This window comes from Bos grunniens, chromosome 4, assembly GCF_055505025.1.
Source record: "Bos grunniens cultivar Pamir isolate PY7600 chromosome 4, Bosgru_T2T1.0, whole genome shotgun sequence".
NCBI classification, from domain to species: Eukaryota; Metazoa; Chordata; class Mammalia; order Artiodactyla; family Bovidae; genus Bos; species Bos grunniens.
The window spans coordinates 107,937,104-107,959,713 of record NC_141168.1 but is presented as its reverse complement, the minus strand read 5'-3'; the positions used below and the strand labels follow the sequence as shown (position 1 = coordinate 107,959,713).

Sequence of the window (22,610 nt, the reverse complement as noted above, 5' to 3'; positions counted from 1 at the left end):
ATGGGTTTACTTCTGGGCTTTCCATCTTGTTCTGTTGGTCTATATTTCTGTTTTTTTTTTTTTTTTTTTTTGGCAGTACCATACTGTCTTGATGACTGTAGCTTTATAGTATAATCTGAAGTCAGGAAGGTTGATTCCTCCAGCTCCATTCTTCTTTCTCAGGACTGCTTTGGCTATTCGGGGTCTTTTGTGTTTCCATATGAATTGTGAAATTTTTTGTTCCAGTTCTGTGAAAGCTGCCATTGCTAATTTGATAAGGATCTCACTGAATCTGTGGATTGTGTTTGGTAGTGTTGTCATTTTCACAATATTGATTCTTCCTACCTAGGAACATGGGATATCTCTCCATCTGTTTCTGTTGTCTTTGATTTCTTTCATTAGTGTCTTATAGTTTTCTGTGTACAGTTCTTTTGTCTCCTGAGGTAAGTTTATTCCTAAATATTTAATTCTTTTTCTTGGAATGGTGAATGGGATTGTTTCCTTAATTTCTCTTTCTGATTTTTCATTGTTAGTATATAGAAATGCAAGTGATTTCTGTGCATTGATTTTGTATCCTGCAACTTTGCTGTATTCACTGATTAGCTCTAGTAATTTTCTGATACTATCTTTAGGGTTTTCTATGTACAATATTATGTGATCTGCAAACAGTGAGAACTTTACTTTTTCTTTTCTGATCTGGATCCTGTTTATTTCTTTTCCTTCTCTGATGGCTGTAGCTAGGACTTCCAGAACTATGTTGAATAATAGTGGTGAAAGTGGATACCCTTGTCTTTTCCTGATCTTAGGGGAAATGCTTTCAGTTTTTCACCATTGAGAATAATGTTTGCTGTAGGCTTATCATATATCACCTTTTCTATGTTGAGGTAGATCCCTTCTATGCCCATTTTGTGAAGAGTTTTAATCATAAATGGGTACTGAATTTTGTCCAAGGCTTTTTCTGCATCTATTTAGATGATCATATGGTTTTTATCTTTCAATTTGTTAATATGGTGTGTCACATTAATTGATTTGTGTACATTGAAGAATCCTTGCATCCCTGGAACAAACCCAGCTTGCTCATGGTGTATGAGCTTTTTGATGTATTACTGAATTCTATTTGCTGAAATTCTGTTGAGGATTTTTGCATCTATGTTTATCAGTGACATTGGCCTGTAGTTTTCTTTTTTTTTTTTTTGGCATTTTTTTTAAAATTTTATTTTATTTTTAAACTTTACAATATTGTATTAGTTTTGCCAAATATCGAAATGAATCCACCATAGGTATACCTGTGTTCCCCATCCTGAACCCTCCTCCCTCCTCCCTCCCCATACCCTCCTTCTGAGTCGTCCCAGTGCACCAGCCCCAAGCATCCAGTATTGTGCATCGAACCTGGACTGGTGACTCATTTCATACATGATATTATACATGTTTCACTGCTATTCTCCCAAATCTCCCCACCCTCTCCCTCTCCCACAGAGTCCATAGACTGATCTATACATCAGTGTCTCTTTTGCTGTCTCGTACACATGGTTATTGTTACCATCTTTCTAAATTCCATATATATGCGTTAGTATACTGTATTGGTGTTTTTCTTTCTGGCTACTTCACTCTGTATAATAGGTTCCAGTTTCATCCACCTCATTAGAACTGATTCAAATGTATTCTTTTTAATGGCTGAGTAATACTCCATTGTGTATATGTACCACAGCTTTCTTATCCATTCATCTGCTGATGGACATCTAGGTTGTTTCCATGTCCTGGCTATTATAAACAGTTCTGTGATGAACATTGGGGTACACGTGTCTCTTTCCCTTCTGGTTTCCTCAGTGTGTATGCCCAGCAGTGGGATTGCTGGATCATAAGGCAGTTCTATTTCCAGTTTTTTAAGGAATCTCCACACTGTTCTCCATAGCTGTACTAGTTTGCATTCCCACCAACAGTGTAAGAGCGTTCCCTTTTCTCCACACCCTCTCCAGCATTTATTGCCTGTAGACTTATGGATCGCAGCCATTCTGACTGGCGTGAAATGGTACCTCATAGTGGTTTTGATTTGCATTTCTCTGATAATGAGTGATGTTGAGCATCTTTTCATGTGTTTGTTAGCCATCTGTATGTCTTCTTTGGAGAAATGTCTATTTAGTTCTTTGGCCCATTTTTTGATTGGGTCATTTATTTTTCTGGAGTTGAGCTCTAGGAGTTGCTTGCATATTTTTGAGATTAGTTGTTTGTCCGTTGCTTCATTTGCTATTATTTTCTCCCATTCTGAAGGCTGTCTTTTCACCTTGCTAATAGTTTCCTTTGATGTACAGAAGCTTTTAAGTTTAATTAGGTCCCATTTGTTTATTTTTGCTTTTATTTCCAATATTCTGGGAGGTGGGTCATAGAGGATTCTGCTGTGATGTATGTCAGAGAGTGTTTTGCCTATGTTCTCCTCTAGGAGTTTTATAGTTTCTGGTCTTATGTTTAGATCTTTAATCCATTTTGAGTTTATTTTTGTGTATGGTGTTAGAAAGTGTTCTAGTTTCATTCTTTTACAAGTGGTTGACCAGTTTTCCCAGCACCACTTGTTAAAGAGATTATCTTTAATCCATTGTATATTCTTGCCTCTTTTGTCAAAGATAAGGTGTCCATATGTGCGTGGATTTATCTCTGGGCTTTCTATTTTGTTCCATTGATCAATATTTCTGTCTTTGTGCCAATACCATACTGTCTTGATGACTGTGGCTTTGTAGTAGAGCCTGAAGTCAGGTAGGTTGATTCCTCCAGTTCCATTCTTCTTTCTCAAGATAGCTTTGGCTATTCGAGGTTTTTTGTATTTCCATACAAGTTGTGAAATTATTTGTTCTAGCTCTGTGAAGAATACCTTTGGTAGCTTGATAGGGATTGCATTGAATCTATAAATTGCTTTGGGTAGTATACTCATTTTCACTATATTGATTCTTCTTGTAGTTTTCTTTTTTGTGTGTTGTCTTTGTCCAGTTTTGGTAGCAGGGTGATGGTGGCCTCTTAGAATGAGTTTTGAAATGTTCGTTCCTCTGCAATTTTTAGAAAGAGTTTTAGAAGGATAGACATTAGTTCTTCTCTAAATGTTAGATAGAATTGTCCTGTGATGCCATCTGGTCCTGGGTTTTTGTTTTTTGGGAGATGTTTGATCACAGCTTCAATTTCAGTGCTTCTAATTGGGTTGTTCATAATTTTTACTTCTTCCTGGTTCAGTCTTGGAAGACTGAACTTTTCTAAGAATCTGTCCATTTCTTCCAGGTTATCCATTTTATTGCCATACAGTTGTTCATAATAGTCTCTTATAATCCTTTGTATTTCTGCATTGTCTGTTGTATCCTCTCCTTTTTCATTTCTAATTTTGTTGATTTGATTCTTCTCTCCTTTTTGCTTGGACACAATCAAGCAACTTTCACTTTAAAACATAATATCCATTTCTAACCTCTACCGAAACCTAGCCTCCCATCTTGGAAGTATGGTGAACATTAAGAATAAATAAGGAAGATGGATGACCTGACCTATAGAGTCCAGACCTTAGTAGCAAACAACTCCATATTTACAAAACCAGAAACGATGTCAGATGTCCTCATTCTGATGTATAGTTTCAAAGAAATCCAATAAAAATCTTAGGAGTCTTCTGTTTTTAGGGATAGAAATTGACTAGCTGGTTCCAGAATGCATATAGAAACATAATGGACCTAGAATATCAATTCTGTAAAAGAATAAAGTTAGAGGAATGACCTTACCTGATTTTTTTCAAGACTTAGTACAAAATTTCTGTAACCAAGGCCATATGATATTGGTATAAAAATTGAAACAGAGATCAGTGGAGTAGAATAGAAAGTAAGAATAGACTGAAACAGATATAGTCAGTTGACTTTCAATTAAAGTGCTATAATAATTCTGTGGTAAAATGTATAATCTTTTCTACAAACAGTGCTATAAGGATTAGATATCCAATATTCTGTAATAACCGAAATGGCAAAAGAATTTGAAAGCGAATAGGTACATGTATATATGTGTGTAGTTGAATCACCTTGCCGTACACCTGAAACTAACACAACACTGTTAATCCACTATACTCCAACATAAAATAAAATTTTTTAAAAATTAGATATCCGTATGGAAAAACAAAACAAGTAAACCACAAACCTTATCTTACACCATATACAGATTAAGTCAAAATTATAGATCTAGGCATCAGAGTTCCATGAAAAACTAAGAGAATACATAGGTGAAAGTATTTGTATCCTACCATTAAGCAAAGATTTTTGAGACAGGACACAAAGCATGGAGCATTAAAGAAAAAAGTGAACTTTATTAAAAGCTTTTGTTCTTTAAGAGGCATGGTCATGAAATGATAAAGGGAATCTATATAGACAAGAAGAAAATATTTGTTAAACATTCATGTGAGGATTTGTGTCAAGGGTGTGAAGAAAACTTACAACTCAGTAACAAAAAACCCACAAATAAAAATAATTGTATTTGAAAAATACAAATGGAAGATTTGTGTAGTTGTTTCAAAGAGAAAAATATATGAATGCTCGATAGCATATGAATATTTGTTCAACATCATTAGTCCTTAGAGGATACAGATAAAAACTGCAGTGAGATACCATACCTACTAGAATGGCTAAAGTTGAGAATGCTGACAATGTAAAATGTTAGCAAGGCTATGGAGAAATGGAACACTCACACATAGCTTGTGGGAACGTAACGTTTTACAGGCACTTAGGAAAATAGTTTGGCAGTTCTTTTAAGCATATACTTAACCTTTCAAGCCAGCAATTCTACTTGTTGGTAATTTCCAACAGAAATGAAAATGTATGTCTACATAAAGACTTATATGATAACTTATTTATAATAGACAAAATTGAGAAAAAAAAAATGTCTGTCCTGTACTCTGTATCTTCTGCATGAGAATTTTGCAGGAGGTACAACTTGAGGAATTTTTAATTTTCAGAATGACTCCATTGTCCCATTGCAGTTAGGCAGTTTGAGAACCAGTGCCCTAGACGATCCTGTCCAGTATGGTCAGGCCTCTGGCAGCTTACATTGTACTTTTGTGCAGATTTGAGAAACGCAGCTTTCCCCTCCTCCCTCCGTCAACTTTATGTAGAGATTTGCTTCTTCTGGACATTGCATATAAATGGAATCATAGAGCATGTGATCTTTTGTGACTGGCTTTTTTCACTAGTATAATGTTTTCAAGGCTTATTCATGTTGCAGCATCTACCACATTTCATTTCCAAATAATATTCTATTGAATGCATATTTCATATTTTGTTTATTCTGGCACCAATGGATGGATATTTGAGTTGTTTCTACTTTTGGGCTATTATGAATAATGTTGCTTTGAATATTCATGTGCAAATTTTGTGTGAACAGGTTTTCATTTTTCTTGAGTATATAGTCAGGGGTGGAATTTCTGACTCATATGGTTACTCTGTGTTTAACCCTTTGGAAAACTGCTAGATGGTTATAGTGTTACCAGTAATGTATGTGGATTACAGTGTCTCCACATCTCATGAAGACTTCTTGTTATTTTTTTTTAATTCAATTATAGGTGATTTACAATATGATATTAATTTTGAGTGTACAACACAGTGAATGAATATCTTTATAGGTTATGCTCCATTTAAAGTTACCATCTGTCTTTTTCTTAATATATGTACTGGAGTGTAGTTGATTAGCAGTGCTGTGTTAGTTTGGGTACTATCTGTCTTTTGATCATAGTCATCTTAGTAACTATGAAGAGGTATCTAGCTTTAGTTTTGATTTGTAGTCCCCTGATGACTAATGGTGTTGAGCACCTTTTACATATGCTTATTTGCTTCTGTGTTTCTTCTTTGGAGAAATGCCTATTCAGACCCTTTGCTTATTTTTTTAAATTGAGCTATAATTGACATATAACATTATATTAGTTTCAGGTATACAACATAATGATTTGATATTTACATACATTGTGAAATGATCACCTCAAGAAGTCTAGTTAACATCCCATCACCAGATATAGTTATAAAAATGTTTTTCTTGTGATGAGGATGTTTAAGATCTACTCTTGACAACTTTCAAATACGCAATACAAATACTACAAAAATGTAGTCACCACATTGTACATTATATCCCCATGACTCATTTTATAGCAGGAAGACTGTATCTTTTGACCCCCTTCTCCCATTCTGCCCATGCCCCAGCCCCATCTATGGCAGTCATCTGTCTGTCTCTGTATCTATGAGCTGGTGGTTTTTGTTTGTTTTTTAGATTCCCAGGTAAGTGAGATCATATGGTATTTTTCTTTCTATATCTGACTTACTTTTAAGTTGGACTGTCATTTTATTATTGGGTTGTAAGTATTCTTTATAATAGTCTAGATACCAGCTCCAAGTAAGATATATGATATATAAAAATTTTCTTCCAATCTGTGAATTATTGCAAATTAAAACAGTGAGAAATACTACTGGACACCTAGTTGAATGGCCAAAATCTAAAATATGTACAATGCTGATGAGAATGTGATGTAAAAGGAACTTTCATTCATAATTTTGTGCTTTTATCATTTCAAACTTTGTACAGATTGCACATGACTTCTTAACTCTCTCATGACTTTAGTTTCTCTAGTGTCCTTCTCATCCTTTACCCCTAAATGGAGGAGCATAAAAGCATTTTTCAAATACATGAAGGGCTATCATAGAAAAAGGAATTGAGACTCATTCTATGTAACTCTAGTAGTAGAAGATTGCGTTCTTTTTAAATTATCTTTTGAACAGTCCTTTAAAACTGAGAGAGTTTTGTCAAAATGCAGCACAATTTATAGTGTCTTTTTGGCCCCAGGTCATATAAACCAAAGCAAATAAAAATTACTTCTTTAGACCTTCATCAACTTGCTATACACATTCAAGTTTTGATCATTATGTTCTTTCATATGCTAAAACAGGCTGATACATTTGGACTAGCCTGCTGTTCTTTTTCTTAAAAAACAAAAATTCCTTCCAATACCTTATTTACATGATTTTATTTTTTCTTTCATTTTTGTTGTTACCATAGTCTTAATTATCCATTTAAAATTTAACTTGTTGCCTACTTAACTGATTTCTAGTAACAACCCTCACTGGTAGCTTGGAAGTTGGTAATAATCACCTGTCATAGGCAAACAATTTAGCAGACCAGCAAATAGCATTTTCTGTAGCCACTATACTATACTATCAGTTCAGTTCAGTCACTCAGTCGTGTCCAACTCTCTGCGACCCCATGAACTGCAGCACGCCAGGCCTCCCTGTCCATCACCAACTCCCGGAGTTCACTCAAACTCATGTCTATCGAGTCGGTGATGCCATCCAGCCATCTCATCCTCTGTCGTCCCCTCTCCTCCTGCCCCCAATCCCTCCCAGCATCAGAGTCTTTTCCAGTGAGTCAACTCTTCGCATGAGGTGGCCAAAGTATTGGAGTTTCAGCTTTAGCATCAGTCCTTCCAATGAACACCCAGGACTGATCTCCTTTAGGATGGACTGGTTGGATCTCCTTGCAGTCCAAGGGACTCTCAAGAGTCTTCTCCAACACCACAGTTCAAAAGCATCAATTCTTCGGCGCTCAGCCTTCTTCACAGTCCAACTCTCACATCCATACATGACCACAGGAAAAACGGACTAGATGACTAGACGGACCTTTGTTGGCAAAGTAATGTCTCTGCTTTTGAATATGCTATCTAGGTTGGTCATAACTTTCCTTCCAAGGAGTAAGCATCTTTTAATTTCATGGCTGCAATCACCATCTGCAGTGATTTTGAAGCCCCCAAAATAAAGTCTGACACTGTTTCCACTGTTTTCCCATCTATTTCCGATGAAGTGATGGGACCAGATGCCATGATAATTTATTACATTTTTATTATTAATAACTGAATGATACATTTTTAGAAGTTTCTTTGGAGATTTCTTACTTTAGGAGTAAAAGATAAAAAAAGCCATAAACTTTTCTTTTTCCTATTTTGGTAAAACTGGTTGAAATGGTACATAGACAAATGAACAGTGTTAGTTTGGTGACAAACTGGAAATCCATCCTTTGTTAGCAATTACTGTTAGAATGAATACTCTTCTAGGCATTGTTGAGGATTTGAAGCAATAAATATTATTAATATACCAAATTGAAAAAATAAAGAAAAATAAAACAGCCAGCCTGGTCTGGCATCCATTTCCTAGTCTCTCAACTCAGTTTTCCCAGCTCCCCAGGCCCAGCGTCTCATTTCCCCAAATATTCTATAAAATAGCCATTATACTATTTTTACATCTTCTTAATATGCCACAATAAGCACATTCTTTAACACAAGGAGAGTTGTGTATTTTAAAAGCATCATGACCAAGATTTTAGAAATAACTATGAATCTTGGAAATCATGTTTTAAGCTGGCACTCTATAAAACATAATTACTACTGATATAAAAGTTTGTTAGTATTATGATTCAGTTTGGTTAAACATACTTTTATATATATATTTTTTCCTTTTTAAACTTTACGTAGGAATATTGTTAATCTATCTTGTCATTGTCTCAGAATTTTAGGAAGTTCAGATTAACTAGTCTCATGAAAATATAAAGCCACACCTTTATAAAATCATGGAGAAAACTTTGTTGTTGTTATTCAGTTGCTAAATTGTGTCTGACTGTTTGTGACTCCGTGGACTGTAAAACATTCCAGAGTTTGCTCAAATTCATGTTCACTGAGTTGATGATGCGCTCTAACCATCTCTGCTGCCCTCTTCTCCTTTTACCTTCAATCTTTCCCAGCATCACGGTCTTTTCCACTGTTACTTTAAACCAAAATTATTAAATTAGTCTTATTCATCCAAAGTCTCACTTTTTCACTTTTATTACATGAACTTGGTCTCATATGAAAAAACTTCTAAGCTTCTAGCAGAATCTCCAAGAATAATTTTTTTCTTAAATGTCTAGTACATTGAAACTCTCATTAGATCCTAGAAAAGAAAATTTATGAAAGTGATTACTGTTCTCTATGAACCAATTAGATTATCACTCCTTTAATTTCAGAGGCTTTATAATTCAATTTATTGAGACCCTTCTAAGTTAGGAACATACTTTGTGCTCACATAGTGAGGTCATGGCTTCTCTCAGTTACTACAGCACAGAGAACTTGTAGCTTCAGTTCTGCAACCTCAGGAACAAGTTAAGTAGTCCAAGAAACACAAAAACTCACTGGTCAAGATTTCAAAGGGCTTTTTCCTTTCTAGGGTTCATGAAATTTTTTTTAAATGAAATGGTTTGAGCTCCCAAATAGATAAAAACCTTTGACAAAGATCTGGGGCTTGGAAACAAATTTTGAATCAGTAAGAGTATCTTAAAAATCAAATATTTTGTCAACTCATTTTTTGCGAGTGGGAATATATTATCAGTAAAACTAATTGTGGGTAATTTTTTCCCTTTTCCCAAAGAATACAAGTCAATGACCAGATTGTGGAAGTGGATGGAATCAGCTTGGTGGGTGTCACACAGAATTTTGCTGCAACAGTTCTAAGAAACACCAAGGGCAATGTCAGGTATGTGGCTTGAGATATATACAATTTGATTACTTGATAATTTGTTGAATTTTAGTTTTCTCTCTAAGTGTACCTATAAATATATATAATTACCAGAAGAATTTTATCTAAATACTAAAAACTTGTCTTTAGTTTAAAATTTTTCCTTCTTTATTGTGATTAGTTCATGTAAGTTAATGAGACTAAAAATTGTATTAATAATATTCTAGAAAGACATGAAGATATGAAATATACAGTATCAGTGTGGTTAATTGCTGAACTGTGTTAGTGTTTTTCATTGCTAATATAGCAATAATTTCAAGGAAGATAGAATTTCTCAGTAAATATGAATTTAGGCCCCAGATCCCTTCAATAAAATCAGTTATGCAGTAAATTGAAACGATTATACATATATCCAGTGATACATGTTACTTAAGACAAGTAGGCGGAATGATTTAAGGTTGATAAATGCATTTTAAAATCTCTTTCTTGTTTTAAAGAATGGCAAGACTAATCTTTGATAAACTATAACTTTTCCAACTTAATAGGACAGACTATACATTATTTGGAACCTTAAATTTATATCCAGCCCTGACGTCCTAAAATTTATAGTCTGGAAAACAAATAAAGTGGTTCTGTGCCAACTAAAGTCGAGGTTTTAATAACTTTTAATTTTGGTCACAGGGTACTTATTTTTTAATGTAGTATTGCTCATGCCTTATCCTTTTCTATAAGTCCTATAAAGAAGCACGTGAGGGGACATTATTTACTGTGTATAATTATGAGTGTATTTTAGTGTTATCTTCAAAATGAAACTGCCAAATATTCTGAAAATATTGATGAGTTAATATTGCTATAAAGAGAGTAACAGGATTTTATTACAGCATATTTTATGTTGCACAAGCACAGGTTTACATTTTATAATTTAGACTTTTTCAATTGGAAACGTCCTTTAATGTAGGGAATGTTAGCCTAAATGACTTCTGTGAGTGCTATGTCAATGATTCAAGAATACGCATCATCCTAAGAAAAGCATGTAAAATAATTAGAAAGAGTGCAGGGAGAATTTGGAGCCGCATGGGCTGGTCCCTCAGTAAATGCAATTGTCTCTGTAGAATTACCGTCTGTTCTTTAGACAGTGCTTTTCTGTGTCAGGGTAGAACTTGGTTTTGAAGCTGCTCATTATGTTTTGCAGTAAATGTTAAAGTGAAATAAGTAAGAAATATGTCCAACTTATAAGAACATTTCTCAGTTGGAAAAAAGTTTGTAGTTACATAGACTCATAGCCACCCCTTTCTTTCCCTTCATAATTTTGTACTCATTTCAAGCCTTGTACAGATGGCAAATGGCTTCTTAATTGTCTCATGATTTCAGTCTCTCCCTTCTTTAATCTGTCTTCCTCTTTACCTCTAATGGAAGAACATAAAAGCAGTTTTTAAGTAAAGACCTATCATGGAAAAAGCAATCGACTCATTCTACATAACTTGAGTAGTAGAACTAAGACTTGTGGGTAGAAATAATAATTCTTCCTTTGTTGTGTTCCTCGTCTTAATTTTTTTTCTTCCAACAAGAAGCCATAACTTTATTAATAATAGAAACAATACAATTTCCAGCTGTTCTGTGTTTAGTTGCTCAGTCATGTCCGACTCTGTGACCCCGTTGACTGTAGCCCGCCAGGCTCCTCTGTCCATTGGGATTTTCCAGGCAAGAATACTGGAGTGGATTGCCATACTCCTCTCGAGGGGATCTTCCCAACCCAGGGATCGAACCTAGGTCTTCCACATTGCAGGCGGATTCTTTACCAACTGAGCTACCAGGGAAGCCTGTCTTAACACCTACCTCTCCCTATATTCATGCTCTAGTACAGTATGACTAGTGTAGTCATCATCTTTCAAACATGGATTATAAATTTCTTTCTTCCATTCTTTCTGTTTAAAATACTTACCTTGAAGACCGTATTTCAGCTCCTTTGCCCTCTAAGAAATCCTCCTTGATCTCCCTGTTTCCTAGTGATCTCTTCTTCCTGATAATATTCATCATTCATACCACTTTTTTTTACCTCAAGTTTACAGAACATGCTACATTAATTTTTTAAAGGCATGTATTTAATTTCCTCACTTAATTTGTAAAAAACTTAATATCAAAATGGAACCCTTAGCTTCCTTTATTCCCTCAAATTATTTAACCCTAGGTTTAGATTGATGTATAACTCAGGGTCATAATTGAATGTAAGTAAAAAGACTTTTCTCATTTTAACTTATCAGAAATAACACCTGAATCCTCTGAATTTATTTTAGTTGGTAGTTCTTCATAAGACATTAATACAAAAGTGAAAAGTCAAAGTGAAGTCACTCAGTCATGTCTGACTCTTTCCAACCCCATGGACTGTAGCCTACGAGGTTCCTCCACCATGGAATTTTCCAGGCAAGAGTACTGGAGTGGGTTGCCATTTCCTTCTCCAAGAGATCTTCCCGACCCAGGGATGGAACCTAGGTCTCCTACATTGCAAACAGACGCTTTTATGGTCTGAGCCACCAGGGAAACCAAAAATGAGATGAAAAATGTTAGATATATATTTTTAATGAAACTTTTTAAACTGAGGGTTTAAAGCATGTATGGTTCTATATTTCTTATTTATTGGGAGATAGCTATCACATTACCGTTTCCTAAAATCTACTTTTTAAAAGGGATATCTAAGAAATCACTAAATTAATTTGAATATTTCAAACTACTAAGTACAGATCAGGAACGAAGGTATGAAACTCATGGCTTTGAGAGCCTGGAAGGAGAAAGATAAGAAACTAGTATTGATAAGGAAGTTGAACCTGAGATTTGGACATGATTATATTTTAATCACTAAGATTGATTTTTTAACTTATTTCCTGGAAATGCATATGAAATTGGTACCATCATTTGGATATGAATCAAAACCACACAGTGAAATTCTGTTGATTTCACCCACAGTTACAGAGAATCACTTTTATCTGAGCTTAGTCTAATTACTTTTTAAACTTGGAATTGCTCTACCTGAGTTTATGAACTAATAAGTCCTAATGAAAGCCTCATAGAAGTCCCAATTTTGACATATTAGAGAAATTATAAGATAAATATTTTTAATATGATAACTTCCAAGGGCATATATATATATATATTTTTCAACCTTACATCATTTATATGAATTAAACCATATTAGGCCACTGTGAAGAAGTGGTTCAACTCAAACCAGGCTATGTTCCTGGAGGATTAGAAGCTCAGGGATGGCTCAAAGTGTTGGAAAAACACTAGTATTTCCTCAGTTTTATTGATAGCATTTAAAACTAAGTGATCCTAATGAAATTATGGTGAGTACTATACTAATCATGTTAATTAAATTCACTTCAGTTGCTCAGTCATGTCCGACTCTTTGCGACCCCATAAACCACAGCACGCCAGGCCTCCCTGCTGCTGCTGCTAAGTCGCTTCAGTTGTGTCCAACTCTGTGCGACCCCATAGACAATAGTGCACCAGGCTCCCATGTCCCTGGGATTCTCCAGGCAAGAATACTGGAGTGGGTTGCCATTTCCTTCTCCAATGCAGGAAAGTGAAAAGTGAAAGTGAAGTCGCTCAGTCGTGTCCGACTCTTAGCAACCCCAAGGACTCCACAGGATTTTCCAGGCAAGAATACTGGAGTGGGGAGGCCTCCCTATCCATCACCAACTCCCGGAGTATACCCAAGCTCATGTCCAATGAGTCAGTGATGCCATCCAACCGTCTCATCCTCTGGCGTCCCCTTCTCCTCCTGCGCTCAGTCATTCCCAGCATCAGGGTCTTTTCAAATGAGTCAGCTCTTCACAAGAGGTGGCCAAAATATTGGACCCTCAGCTTCAACATCAGTCCTTCCAATGAACACCCAGGACTGATCTCCTTTAAGATGGACTGGTTGGATCTCCTTGCAGTCCACAGGACTATCAAGAGTCTTCTCCAACACCACAGTTCAAAAGCATCACTTCTTGCTCAGCTTTCTTTATATTCCCACTCTCACATCCATACATGACCACTGGAAAATCCATAGCCTTGACTAGATGCACCTTTGTTGGCAAAGTAACGTCTCTGCTTTTTAATATGCTGTCTAGGTTGGTCATAACTTTTCTTCCAAGGAGTAAGCATCTTTTAATTTCATGGCTGCAATCATCATCTGCAGTGATTTTGGAGCCCCAAAATAAAGTCAGCCATGTTTCCACTGTTTCCCCATCTATTTGCCATGAAGTGATGAGACTGGATACCATGATCTTAGTTTTCTGAATGTTGAGCTTTAAGCTAACCTTTTCACTCTCCTCTTTCACTTTCATCAAGACGCTCTTTAGTTCTTCTTCACTTTCTGCCATAAGGGTGGTATCATCTGCATATCTGAAGTTACTGATATTTCTCCCGGCATTCTTGATTCCAGCTTGTGCTTCTGCCAGCCTAGTGTTTCTCATGATGTAGTCTGCATAGAAGTTAAATAAACAGGGTGACAATATACAGCCTTGACGTACTCCTTTTCCTCTTTGGAACCAGTCTGTTGTTCCATGTCCCGTTCTAACTGTTGCTTCCTGACCTGCATACAGATTTCTCAAGAGGCAGGTCAGGTGGTCTGGTATTCCCATCTCTTTCACAATTTTCCACAGTTTATTGTGACCCACACAGTCAAAGGCTTTGGCGTAGTCAATAAAGCAGAAATAGATATTTTTCTGGAAATCTCTTGCTTTTTCGATGACTCAGCAGATGTTGGCAGTTTGATCTCTGGTTCCTCTGCCTTTTCTAAAACCAGCTTGAACATCTGGAAGTCATGGTTCACACATTGCTGAAGCTTGGCTTGGAGAATTTTGAGCATTACTTTCCTAGTGTGTGAGATGAGTGCAGTTGTGCAGTAGTTTGAGCATTCTTTGGCATTGCCTTTCTTTGGGATTGGAATGAAAACTGACCTTTTCCAGTCCTGTGGCCACTGCTGAATTTTCCAAATTTGCTTACATATTGAGTGCAGCACTTTCACAGCATTATCTTTTAGAATTTGAAATAGCTCAACTGGAATTCCATCACCTCCACTCGCTTTGTTCATAGTGATGCTTCCTAAGGCCCACTTGACTTCACGTTCCAGGATGTCTGGCTCTAGGTGAGTGATCACACCATCATGATTATCTGGGTTGTGAAGATCTTTTTTGTATAGTTCTTCTGTGTATTCTTGCCACCTCTTCTTAATATCTTTTGCTTCTGTTAGGTCCCTACCATTTCTGTCCTTTATTGAGCCCATCTTTGCATGAAATATTCCCTTGGTATCTCTGATTGTCTTGAAGAGATCTCTAGTCATTTCCATTCTGTTGTTTTCCTCTATTTCTTTGCATTGATTGATGAGGAAGGCTTTCTTATCTCTCCTTGCTCTTCTTTGGAACTCTGCATTCAAATGGGTATATCTTTCCTTTTCTCCTTTGCTTTTGGCTTCTCTTCTCTTCACAGCTATTTGTAAGGCCTCCTGAGACAGCCATTTTGCTTTTTTGCATTTCTTCTTCTTGGGGATGGTCTTGATCCCTGTCTCCTATACAATATCATGAACTTCCATCCATAGTTCATCAGGCACTCTGTCTCTCAGATCTAGTCCCTTAAATCTCTTTCTCCCTTCCACTGTATAATCATAAAGGATTTGATTTAGGTCAAGTCCGGGAGTTGGTTATGGACAGGGAGGCCTGGCGTGCTGCGGTTCACAGGGTCGCAAATAGTCAAATGTGAGTGAGCGACTGAACTGACTGACTGACTGATACCTGAATGTTCTAGTGGTTTTCCCCACTTTGTTCAATTTAAGTCTGAATTTGGCCATAAGGAGTTCATGATCTGAGCCACAGTCAGCTCCTGGTCTTGTTTTTGCTGATTGTTTAGAGCTTCTCCATCTTTGGCTGCAAAGAATATAATCAGTCTGAACTTGGTGTTGACCATCTGGTGATGTCTATGTGTAGAGCCATCTCTTGTGTTGTTGGAAGAGGGTGTTTGCTATGTCCAGTGCGTTCTCTGACAAAACTCTATTTGCCTTTGCCCTGCTTCATTCTGTCCTCCAAGGCCAAATTTGCCTGTTACTCCAGGTGTTTCTTGATTTCCTACTTTTATATTCTAGTCCCCTGTAATGAAAAGGACATCTTTTTTGGGTGTTAGTTCTAAAAGGTCTTATAGGTCTTCAAGGAACCGTTCAACTTCAGCTTCTTCAGCGTTCCATAGACTTGGATTACTGTGATATTGAATGGTTTGCCTTGGAAACACCAGAGATCATTCTGTCATTTTTGAGATTGCATCCAGGTACTGCATTTTGGACTCTTTTATTGACTATGATGGCTACTCCATTTCTTCTAAGGGATTCTTGCCCAAAGTAGTAGATACAATGGTCATCTGAGTTAAATTCACCCATTCCAGTCCATTTTAGTTTGCTGATTCCTAGAATGTCGACGTTCTCTCTTGCCATCTCCTATTTGACCACTGCCAATTTGCCTTGACTCATGGACCTAACATTCCCGGTTCCTATGCAATATTGCTCTTTACAGCATTGGACCTTGCTTCTGTCACCAGTCACATCCGCAACTGGTGTTGTTTTTCTTTGGCTCCATCCCTTCATTCTTTCTGGAGTTATTTCTCCACTGATCATGTTAATTACTTTAAGTAATTGATTAAAGAATGGACTCATAGGACTTAAATAGTTTATGTTCAGAAGTGACATAACACAACGACAGTAGGCTGAGAAAGACAAGCATTGAAGGAGTGGGCATGGAGGAATCAGACACAGTCTTCCCTATAATACGTCTACTGGATTTCACAGGACTTGTTGATCTCCAGATTTTAAACTACTGTGGTTATGGGCATGGTACCAAGAAGCCCAAAGGTAATGTGTGGTATGGGCTCTCGTAGTGTTAAGGTTTCAGTTACCCCTAATCTTCAGATAAAAGGACAATTACAGTGAGAATCTCAGCAGGCTTTTTTGGAGAAATTAATATTTTTTACAAAGAACAAAGTTGGAGGACTTCTACTGTCTGAAAACTACACTAGTCAGAGTAGTCTGGTTTAAGCATAAGGATAAAAATATAGATTAATGGAACAGAATAGACAGTTTCAATATAGACCTGCACAGACAGAACAATTGATTTTTGACAGATGCACCAAGGTAATTCAGTGGGGAAAATTGCAATCTTTTTAAAAAATAAATGGTGCTGGAACAATTGGATAACCACATGAAAAAAAAATGACCTTCTTCCTATGGTGTGTACAAAAATTAACTCATGATTGATCATAGGCCTTAGTGCAACAGTTGAAACAAAAAAGTTTCTAGAAAGCAGGCAAAAATCTTTATGATCTTGGGTTAATGAAATAACACAACCACTTTGCAGAACTGTTTAGCAAGTTCTTATAAAGTTAAACATACACTTATACCAGCTAGCAGTTCTGCTCCCAGCTATTTACTCAAGAGCAATAAAAAGAAATACCTACCCAAAGGCTCACACTCGCACATTCATAGGAGCTTCATTCCAAAAGCTCCAAACTGGAAAGAAATGAAATGTCCTTTAACTGATACATGCATTTACAAATTGTATTATGTTCCATACACTGAAATATTTCTTAGCAATACAAAGGAATTAATATATATTTATTTGTTTATATATTAAATAAATGTATATGCCAATATATTTAACACCATGTATGGCTCTGAAAACCATTTATATTGAGTAAAAAGCGAGACACAAAAGGCTTTACCCTGCCTGATTCCATTTAAAATGCATTGAATAAAAAGGGAACATTTGTGAGGTGACAAAATGTACTCTGTTGTGCTTACTGTGCTTGTTATACAACTGTATACATATTTATCAAAACATATTATAGAATTTAAGGTTGGTAAATTTTGTTGTAAATAAATTTGACCTCAGTAAAACTGATTTTTTAAATGTGTGATAATAGTTACAGGTAACTTTAAAAGTGCTATGCTAACTAATTATATTGAAGTGATGGTGATTATAAAGGAAGATCATGTTTATTTAAGAAGGCAGATGCAGTCAAACAATTTCATTAGCAATATGTACATTTTATTGTGCTTTATACTTTTATTTTTAAAATATTTTATTATTGGGTTCTTACTAGAAAAATATATATATCTATATAAAATTCTTTATGTCTGGACTTTTTTCCTTTTTCAAACATGGACTTGCAACATAACTTTTAGGAAATCAAGTTTTTGGGCTGTAGCTTTAATTGGGACTTGACTGTCTTGTTTACTACTATGTGCCTGGCATAATTGGTGTACCTATTGTTGCATGACATATCACTCCCCAATTTAATGACTTGAAACAACAAACTTATTATCTCATAGTTTCTGTGATCCGCTTCCCAGCTTTCTTGTGGGAGCCTTTACAGAGATTCATCACAACATGGAAACTAGATTCCCTAGAGGGAGTGATCCAGGGAGTGGATCCAGCCAAGTGGATTCAGCCAAGATGCAGTCTGTCATTTTTCATTTTGCTGAAATGACATCCCATCAGTTCTGTATTTTATTTGATAAAAGTAACCCAACAAGTGCACCCCACACTCAAGGGGAGAGAATTCCACAGGACATAAATGTAAGAATACAGAGATTACTTGAATTCAGCTTAGCGGCTGCCTGCTATGTAGTGATCAGTAACTAGTTGGACAGAACTAGTTGGACAGATGGATGGATAGGCAGACAGATTAATGTTATTCCATAATATGTGTTAATGTTGCACACCCTGTCTTAAGAAGAACCCTAAAAACCTTGAGACATTTTAAGAAAGACTGACCTTTGGATGGTGAGAGGTCTAAACGTTTTTCCTTCTATATATGAAAGATTCTAAAAACTTTTGCCTAAAAAATAGAAAACATTGAAAAGACATGGTAACAATTGTAAAACATTTGAAAGAATGAACTCTGGAACACGGATTGTGTGTGTGCTAGGTTGCTTCAGCCATGTCTGACTCTTTGCAACCCTATGAACTCTAACCTGCCAGGCTCTTCTGTCCAAGGGCTTCTCTAGGCAAGAATACTGGAATGGGTTGCTGTGCCCTCCTGCAGGGAATCTTCTCCACCCAGGGATCAAACCTGTGTCTCTTATGTCTCTTGCATAGGCAAGTGGGAGTCTTTACCACTAGTGCCACCTGGGAAGCCCAGAATGCAGAGTAGCTGCTGTTTTTAACTCCAGACAGGCTTCTTTGTGCTGAAAGGAAGCTGTTATAGGAAAGTGATGCTATAGTAGAAATTGTGATTCTGTATGAGAAATTTCTAATAAATTGGATGTTTGCTTGTCAGCACCATTCACATTAAATTTTAAATGCTTTCTGGCAAGTACCTACTACTTATCCTCAATCACTATGCATTCATCATGCTTTTATCTCCAGTGAATGTATTTAACTACTTTTTGACATTAAGCCATAAAATGCTTCTAAAGGTTAGGATTTTATAGAAACTGTAGTCACAGACAATAGAAAACAAATTAATCTGAGATTCTTAAATATTCCTCTGTCCTTGTTGGAAGAGTTTAAAATATTCAAAAGAAAATATAAGTGAATGATAAGTGAGCTTTTTATAGACGTGCTCATGTTTATTTTGGGTTCTCTCCTGGGTATGTAATTTCTAAATATGAGAGCTTTAAAAAATACTTTTTACTTAATATCATTGTGTATTTGAGATTTCCACTTGAAATGCATTGAATATTGAAATGTTTTCAATTCATTAACATCATTTTAATGAGAATGTTTGTTTCCATGATAACCCAAGGGGAAATTGAGAGTTTCACTTTTTTAAAGAGCCTTGGTTTTGTGGTGGAGTGTCATAAATAACGGAGGGCAGTGAGAGCATTGTCATGTTCATGGTCATGTCACATCATGGAGATTGTGAGTTACTGTAGATTTTGTATTTGCCTCACTTGTAAGACCATCCCCTTTCCCTCAGATAAGGTGAGCAGCCACTCTAAAGTTGGGATCATGGATAGTAAATTTTTACACTTGTATATGTGAAAATGGGCTTCCTTGCTGGCTCAAATGATTAAGAATCCTCCTGCAATGCAGGAAACCCAGGTTCGATCCCTGGGTTGGGAAGATCCCCTGGAGAAGGGAATGGCAACCCACTCCAGGATTCTTACCTGGAGAAGTCCATGGACAGAGGAGCCTGGTGGGCTATAGTCCATGGGATCGCAAAGAGTTGGACACAGCTGAGAGACTAACACTTTCATACATGAAAATGGTCAGCAACTGGTGATAGAATATTAAAGACAGTAGGGATTTCAGGGAACCACTTAAAGGAGACTTTGGCTTAATGAGACTTTTTCTGGTGTTACTATATACAAATTAACATTTAAAAACTTCTTTTTAATATTTGTGTGTGTAAATGTTTAAACCTGAGCCAGTATTCCTGCCCTGTAAATAGGTTCATCTGTACCATTTTTCTATTAATAGATTCTATATATGTGCATTAATATATGCTGTTTTTTCTCTTTCTGACTAACTTCACTCTATATAACAGTTAGAGTTATGGTTATAGACTGTATGTATGTAGTCCAGGTTCATCCTTTTTCCCTCTTCATGGCTGACCAATGATCTAGAGGGGTGGGAGGGAGGCTCAAGATGTTATGTGGTAGAAACCGACACACCATTGTAAAGCAATTATCCTCCAATTGAAAGTTTTAAAAATGTTTACCACCGCCCCCCCCCATAAAAAAACTTGAGGCATCAGAGCTAACTATTAAACAGAGAAATGTCATTTCTTGAAAGGATGTAACATTTTAAAAACATATGTCCTTGACGTAGGTTAATGTCAGGGTTAGGCAGTGTTTTTTAAATAATTCAACTACTTCTTTTGACGTTGAACTATAGTGTAAATAAAGTTCTATATAATCAGAATTGAGTTAGATAGAAAATTAATTTCTAGTAACTAATGCTTACAATTAAGTTAAATTTTTTAAATATCTGGCTTTAACAAACACTTTGTAGCTGAATATAAAATTTTTTAAATGCTAAAATATATAGTATATTAATCTAGATCCAATATGGGAAGGAAAATATGTAAGAATCTGCAAGTATAAGCAAGAGGTAAAAGCTTGGATGTGCAGGACTTCAACTTCTGAATACAATCAGCAAATTTTAGTGAAGGGGGCTGGATATACTTTTGCCATCACTTGCTCAGTAGAATTAAGCCAAATATTTGAAAAGTTATGAACCTCATACTTTAAAATGTTGTCAAATGTAAAACAAGTGAGTTTTTACCAAAATGTTTAAAAGAACCATGTGATTTTGTTATCCAAGGCTCAAGTAAAATGATAGCTGGTCTTATGCATCTATTTTTTATTTTGCTTTTTAAAGATAATACAGATTTGGTCTATATATAATAAATATTGTTTAAAGAATATTTGAATGAAAGAATTGATTTTATAAGAACTAATAGCTATATCCTGGTTTGTTGTTGTTGTTCATTTGCTAAGTCATGTCCGACTCTTTGCAACCCCATAGACTGAAGCACGCCAGGCTCCTCTGTCCTCATCTATCTCCTGGAGTTTGCTCAGATTCATGTCCAGTGAGGTGGTGATACCATCCAACCATCACATCCTCTGCCACTGTCTTATCCTTTTGCCTTCAATCTTTCCCAGCATCAGGGTCTTTTCCAGTGAGTTGGCTGTTTGCATCAGGTGGCCCAAGTATTGGGAGCTTCAGCTTCAGCATCAGTCCCTCCAATGAATATTTAGGGTTGATTTCCTTTCAGATTGACTGGTTTGATCTTGCAGTCCATGGGACTCTGAAGAGTCTTCTACTGCACCACAGTTCGAAGGCATCAGTTCTTTGGTGCTCAGCCTTCTTTATGGTCCAACTCTCACATGCCAGTTTAGCTTTTCCTTTTTTTGATTAGCTTAATTCCACAATTATAATTTAAAATTTTTGATGTCATAATAAGAGCCATATTTGACTAACATAATACTTCTATTAGAATAGCTTATGTCTAAAAAAGAGAACACTCATAAATCATCAAATCATCATCTTTCAACATAACCTTCTCACATCATTCACAGGAAACATGTAGGATCTTTATGACTATAATTCAGCAAATTGTAAATAGAATTTTATCGTTGTTTTGTTTTTGTTTGACAGCTCACCGGAAAATTCAATAAACAAATCAAATGAGTTCTTTATAATCTCATCATCTAAACTCCATAGGACAGGGCATGGACATTGCTGTGTCTGATTATAGATGGAAAGAATAGGAAAAACTGATTTATCTCCCTTTCTTATTTTATCTCAGCCTTGAAGGGGAGAGGGGGCAGTTCTTTGTGAAATAATTCATGTTGTAACATTACACTTGTTTTAAACACTAGAAACAAGCTGTGCTAAAAACATAAACCCTAGTAATAGATTTTGTTTTTAATATTGCCATTATTTGTCAGTCATAAGCTTAGAAAATATCTAATTTTTAATTTAAATGTCACATTACAGGTTTTTTTTTTTTTTTTTACCTCATTCTTTATATCTGAACTGCAAAAGATCACATCATTCCTTATTGAAGCAAGGAAAAAAATTAGAAAGTAACAAGAAAAATATTTTTCTCTTAATTTTAAGTTTATAAACAGGATGATTTGACAGTATGTGTTATCATTTCAGTCAGGGATAATGTCTAAAATATAAATAATAATTGCACAAAAATGTCAGTTACTTTGGTCACATGTATTTCAAGAATCTGATGGTTGCTGGCAATCATTTTTGATGATTTTTAAAATTCCATATAAAATGATTATATAATCCATACTTTCCTGTTTCAATCACAGCTCAGATTAAGGTTTTCAGAGCGCAATTCAGTGCAGTGTTTCATCATTTTTCTTGTGGTTGGTTTAGGAAAACCTCTCTTTCAAAATTAGTGAGCGTAAATAAGTAATTTAGATAGTGTGTACATATAGTATTTTGAAATACATTCAATCCCATATAGAAATGTAGATATTACCTAGATAAAGGCAACATAAAACATTTATTAAATACTCTCTAGGTACCAGGTCATTAGTAAAGCTTTTTATATGGATTATATAATATTTGTTTGTTATTGTTACATTTATTGTACATATTTAGAAATTAAGGA

At 35.8% G+C, this 22,610-nt stretch overlaps 1 protein-coding gene across 38 annotated transcripts in view; it reads left to right on the top strand.

Moving 5' to 3' along the window:
• The window catches only part of PPP1R9A (protein phosphatase 1 regulatory subunit 9A), a 349,650-nt gene that overhangs the window by 201,410 nt on the left and 125,630 nt on the right, over positions 1 to 22,610 (top strand). For all 38 annotated transcript variants that reach the window (XM_086397813.1, XM_086397812.1, XM_086397811.1 and 35 more), the window contains one exon: positions 9,420 to 9,524. In XM_086397813.1, coding sequence (XP_086253939.1) covers positions 9,420 to 9,524 — 105 coding nt within the window. The remainder of the gene's footprint in view (positions 1 to 9,419; positions 9,525 to 22,610) is intronic.